We start from the raw sequence: 6,000 nt of genomic DNA, 5'->3' as shown, positions 1-6,000 counted from the left end.
AAGGTTGTAATTGGTGACAGGAAATTATAGGCCAGTTAGCCTGACTTCACTGGTTGGAAAAACGTTGGACTCGATTATTAAGGGTAAGGTTTCAGGGTACCTGGAGGCACTAGATAAAATGGATCAAAGTCAGCATGGTTTCCTCAGGGGAAAGTCTTGTCTGGCAAATCTGTTGGAATTTTTTGAGAAGGGAGAAGATAGAATGTCCAGTATGGGTGGGTGAAAGAGAGAGTGACAGAAGGAGGGAGAATGAGCTAAAGGAAGAGAGGGACAATCAGAAGTGGGGGGGAGAGAGAAAGAGAGGGGAAGAATGAGAGAGGGAGAGAAAGAGACAGAGAAAATCAGAAGTGGGGGGGTGAAGGAGAGGGAAGGAGGAGGAGAGGAGTGAAGGAGTGCCAATAATAAACCATCTACCACATTGGCAATTGTTACTGACCATGCCTAGCCCAGTGCTCTAGTCTCCACACACATAACTGTGGGATTAGGCACAGCTCAGTCACATCTGTAACTTTTCTGATAACACAACTATTGCTGACAAAATTTCAGATGGTGACGAAGAGCATCGGGAGTGAAAAAGATCAGCTGGTTGAGGAATGTCATAATATCAACGTTGTGCTCAATGTCATCTAAGTCCAAGGAACTAGTTGCGGACCTTAGGAAGGGAAAGTCCAAAGAACACACATTGAGGGGTCAGCAATGGAAAGGGTGAGCAGCTTAACAGTCCTGCATGCTAACATCTCAGAGGATCTATGCTGGGCCCAACATATTGATGCAACCAGCAAGAGGGTGCGCCGGCAGCTCTACACACTTCATTGGGAGTTTGAGGAGATTGGGTATGTCAGCAAGACTTTTGCAAATGCCACAGATGGATGGTGGAGAGCATTCTGACCACTGGGGGCACTGCACAGGATCATAAGGGGCTGCAGAGGGTCGTAGACTCGGCCAACTCCAACACAGCTCAAGCCTCCTCACCATTGAGGGAATCTGAAGACCCAGTGGCAGAAAAAGGGTACATCCATCATGAAGGACTCTCACCAGCCAGAACGTGCCTCCTTTCTGTTGCTGCCAGCAGGCTGGAGGTACAAGAGCCTGAAGACACACATTTAGAAACAGTTTCTTCACTTAAGTTAAGTCACTTTTATTGTCATTTTGACCATAACTGCTGGTACAGTACATAGTAAAAATGAGACAACGTTTTTCAGGACCGAGGTGTTATATGACACAGTACAAGACTAGACTGAACTACATTAAAGAAAACACAGGAAAAAAAAACTACACTAGACTACAGACTTACCCAGGACTGCATAAGGTGCACAAACAGTGCAGGCATTACAATAAATAATAAACAGGACAATAGGGCAAGGTGTCAGGCCAGGTGCTGGGTATTGAGGAGTCTGATAGCTTGGGGGAAGAAACTGTTACATAGTCTGGTCGTGAGAGCCCAAATACTTCAGTGCCTTTTCCTAGATGTCAGGAGGGAGAAGAGTTTGTATGAGAGGTGTGTGGGGTCCTTCATAATGCTGTTTGCTTTGCGGATGCAGCATGTGGTGTAAATGTCCATGATGGCAGGAAGAGAGACCCTGATGATCTTCTCAGCTGACCTCACTCTCCCCTGCAGAGTCTTGCGATCCGAGATGGTGCAATTTCCGAACCAGGCAGTGATGCAGCTGCTCAGGATGCTCTCAATACAACCCCTGTAGAATGTGATGAGGATGGGGCTGTGGGAGATGGACTTTCCTCAGCGTCTGCAGAAAGTAGAGACACTCCTGGGCCTTCTTTGCTGTGGAGCTGGTGTTGAGGGACCAGGTGAGATTCCCCTTCCATCATCAGATCTCTGAACACTTCATCACTGTTCCTCTTTTGCACGTTTTGTTTATTTATTTATTTATGGGCAACTTGTAGTAATTTTTATAATTTTGTCACAAATCAAACTTCAGGACTTGTCAATGATAACAAACCTGATTCCTGATTCTGAGTCGATGACCAAGTGCCGTCAGTGATCTCAGCCTCTGGGTGGTGTAACCACCTCTCTAGCCACTTTATCCTCCTACCTGCCCCCTCGACGAACCCCTCCATTTCCCAACGGTGCCTCTCACAGCCTGAGGCTGCGCCCATCAGCAGCTGAGATAGTTCAAGGCCTCGGGGTCACTGACATCAAAGCCTGCCTTGTTTATCCCGTTCGTGCCCTCTGCCGAGTGGGAGAGGGAACTCCTCCCTTCCCCGCCCCTTCCCTCCCTTCCATTGGGATGTGCTCCTGCCGCCCCTGCGATCAGTCATAGCGGCTGATCGGAGCGGGACGGGATGCGAACGGAGCCGGGTCTGGTGTACATGGTGACCGGAGGCTCCGGCTTCCTCGGCTGCCACCTGGTGCGCCTTCTAGCCGAACATGAGCAGGACATCGCAGAGATCCGCGTGTTCGACCTGAAATCGAACCCGGTCCTGGGGTCTCTGAATACTGGTAAGGAAGGGGTTAGAGAGGCGGGGAGGGTGGGGGGACAGAGCGGGAGAGTGAACGAGGGAAGGAGAGAAATGAGGGATTGGAGAGACCGCTGTCGGGAGGGAAGAGGAGAGAAATGTTGAAAGAAGAGAGGGACAGAGAACGTCTCTCTTTCTTTCTCTCTCACTCTCGCGCTCACACACGGGTGCTGGGCCTAGAAAGTGTTACGACGAAGGGGAAAAGCACCACAAGGTAGCACCAAATGAGAAACAGCTGTTGGCTCTTGCGCAGGAGGACTTAAAACTTAAAAAAAACAAATACTGGAGCATATGACAGGGCGTTCACAGAAAATATGACCTGGCTGACAATGAACATTGAAAAACTGATTAACTCTGTTGCATTAAAAAAGCACCTTGTTAAATGTATAAAATATGTCTGCATCAGTGTTATCTTGTATTTCCATACAATGTTACATTAAGCTGTTACACATCTATTGTCAGAGAAGTACTTGCATAGATAGGTAAACCACCTTCATATGAGCAAGGCAAAGTGAGTATATTTATTTATCCAGTAAGTTATGGGTCAAAGTATTTGGTGAGTACATTTCTAACTCTTTTGGCTTCAGTCTCGTTGCTGTCTGTTCTGACATTGTTAGGTTGTGCGTGTGGGGGGTTGAGTTCAGGAAAACAATGAAATGCCGCACTCCCACCAGCATCTGTTCTGGCACGTCATGACAGTGTTTTAAAAAATATCCGGTTACTCCGTCCACGTTACTCTGCAAAACTGATTGCAGGATTCCATGCTGCAAGACTGAGACAAAGCTGAGCCCGGGACTGTGCCCATGAGTGAGGAAGGACCTGAGGTTTGATCAATTTAAGCACCTGGCTGAATTGGAAAGGCTGGGTATGGGACTAATCAAGGCAGCAGGGTCCAGGCCCAAGAATGTGTCAAAGCATCAGGGCCCAGGTGCAAGAGCAAGGATCGACACGATGCTTAGACAATTTAAACACCGAGCAAGATTGAAAAGATCAGGGTGTTGGAAACAGGCTGGGTCAATTCGCTGCTCTGTGCTGAACTGAGGATGCGGCCTGCTCTTGAATCGGCTGCAGTGAGGCCTGACTTCAGTGTCTGTGACACACTTTCGTGAACTTCAGTTCTGAATGCAAATATTTGCTTACTTTTTTTTTGTTTGCACAATTTGTTTTTTCTCTCTCTCTGCACACTGGGTGTTTGATATCTGTTTTTAACGGGTTCTCTTGGGCTTTGTTTTGTGGCTGCCTATAAGGAGACAAATCTCAAGGTTCTATAAAGTCTACATATTCTTTATACTCTAATCCAACAAGCCATTCCTGAACCCAATGGGATGGGACTTCAAGTTTCTCATTGCCCTATGGTAGCTAAGAGAAGTTGGCACACCCCAACTGGTAGCGATCTTTGCCCCCTCACCATCCAGAAGGTTATTTTCTAGGATTAGACTGACAATGTAGAATCCTCTAGGCCATCAAATGGCCTCAAACTGTTGATGAGCCTATCATAAATCAAGCTGACATTTGACTCCATTTCTCCCTTGATGGGAGAAATGGTGAGTGTGGAAGGTGAGCGCTGGCTGCGTGCCTTTTAATTGCTGAGGATTGCTCTGCTACGTTACCAGTGAGAGGAGAGTCTGCCACTGTGCCCGGAGAATGTTAGCCAGGTTTTCTGCATTTTGGATATGGACTTGGACTGTAGACTTTTCATGATCTTACAGTATTTTTGTATTCTGTGTTTTTTGACCAATCTTGCTTCTTTTTTGTGCAGAAGGAGGGATTTGAGGAGATGATGATTGTGCTGCCTTTTTTTTTGTTTGTTTCATGCTGCCTTTTTTTATGCAGAGAAGAATTATTAGAGTTGTACACTTTGATATAAATGAACCTTTGAAACCACATTATCAACAGATTATCAATAGATCAACAGATTTATCTGGCTCACGCCATCACCTCATTTCACAACTGACTGCAGTAACTAATCTGCAGATGACATTTCAAGGTCAAAGGTAAGCTGGGTTTATTGTCCCTGGAGCAGATGAGGTTGAGGGGTAAAATAGTGGAGGTGGGTCCTTTGCCTGGGCCAATTTGTCCGTATTCCGTACATGGGATATGAAGCTGTTTTAGATCCTGAGGTGAATCTCTCCAAGCCTCCCATCTGCTTAGCTTGTCTTCTGGTAGGGGAGTATCCCAGTCGGAGAGCTCAGAGGTAAGTTCCCTGAAAAGGACTCTTCCCTGGATCGTAACTGGTGCCAGTAGACCAAAGGGATCGAAAACACTGTTGACAGTGGAGAGAACTCCACAGCGGATGAATGGCTTGATCATGGTCGGCACGGAGAATGTGAATGTGTCAGTTGTAATCTCCCAAAGGAGGCCCAAACTCCTGTGTGTGGGTATGGTTTCTCCATCTAGATCTAGGTATTTGATTGCCGGAGCACAGTCATCGTGTGGAAAGGCCTCCATTACTGCTTGACAGTTTGATGCAAACTTGTGCAAGTGGAGGTTTGACTCAGCGAGTGAGGCTTGTGTACGTCGGAGCAGATCGATTGCTTCATCTTCTTTCTGTAGCGATATCAAGCTGTCATCGACATAGAAGTGCCTTTCTACAAACTTAACAGTGTTATCGCCATGCTCCTGTGTGCCCTCTCTGATGGCTCTTCGCAGCCCACGGCAGGTGATGGACTATTGCCGAAAATGTGGACTTTCATACAGTACTCAATGACTTCCTTGTTGATGTCATTGTCCTTGTGCCATTAGAAACGGAGGAAATTGCGATGGTCCTCCTGTACTAAGAAGCAATGGAACATCTGCTGGATGTCCGCTAAGATTGCAACCTTCTCCTTCCGGAAGCACAGCAGGACCCCAAGAAGGGTATTGTTGAGGTCGGGGCCTGTGAGGAGCATGTCATTAAGGGAGATACCAGCGCACTGAGCACTGGAGTCAAAGCCCACCCTGATCTGATTGGGCTTTTCTGGGTGGTAAACCCCAAACGTTGGGAGGTACCAGCACTCCTCACCTTCTCTCAGTGGCGGTGCTACTTCAGCAAGTCCATTAGCGAAGATCTTCTCCATGAATGCTACATATTGTTGCTGCATCTCAGGTTACCTTTTCAGGGTTTTTTGCAAAGACGTGAACCGCTTGACTGCCTGCTCTTTGTTGTTTGGCAAGCACTGGCATGGTTCTCTGAAAGGTTGTGGGGCGACCCAGTTATTTGCTTTGTCTTTAAAGACCTTGGTGTCCATTATTTTTAAGAAAATGGCATCTTGTGCTGATGGAGCAAGTTTTTTATCATGCTCAGTTTGAGCGAAGACTGACTGTCCCAGCATCTTGTCGGTTACTTTACATTTGTTAAAGCCCTGTCGTGCTTCCTTGATACACATGTAGCTTGTGCAGGGTTGAAAAATTGAATGGCGGCCACTCTCTAGCACATTGGTCTTGAGTGTGTTAACTGACGGTTTGTGGACATTGCCAAGGCACACCTCTCCTATCACCACCCAGCCCAGATCCAGGCATTTGGCAAAGGGGGCGTCGTGTGGTCCA

General features: G+C 47.1%; 1 protein-coding gene across 1 annotated transcript in view; it reads left to right on the top strand.

The window, feature by feature from the left end:
* The first annotated feature begins 1,312 nt into the window (after positions 1-1,312).
* Positions 1,313-6,000, top strand: part of LOC132382894 (serine protease 33-like) — a 98,424-nt gene continuing 93,736 nt past the window's right edge. The window contains exon 1 of the mRNA XM_059953431.1: positions 1,313-2,458. Coding sequence (XP_059809414.1) covers positions 2,302-2,458 — 157 coding nt within the window. The 5' untranslated portion in view covers positions 1,313-2,301. The remainder of the gene's footprint in view (positions 2,459-6,000) is intronic.

This window comes from Hypanus sabinus, chromosome 29 (genome assembly GCF_030144855.1).
Source record: "Hypanus sabinus isolate sHypSab1 chromosome 29, sHypSab1.hap1, whole genome shotgun sequence".
NCBI lineage: Eukaryota > Metazoa > Chordata > Chondrichthyes > Myliobatiformes > Dasyatidae > Hypanus > Hypanus sabinus.
Note: the sequence above shows the minus strand (reverse complement) of the source record. Positions and strands in the feature narration are given on the sequence as shown.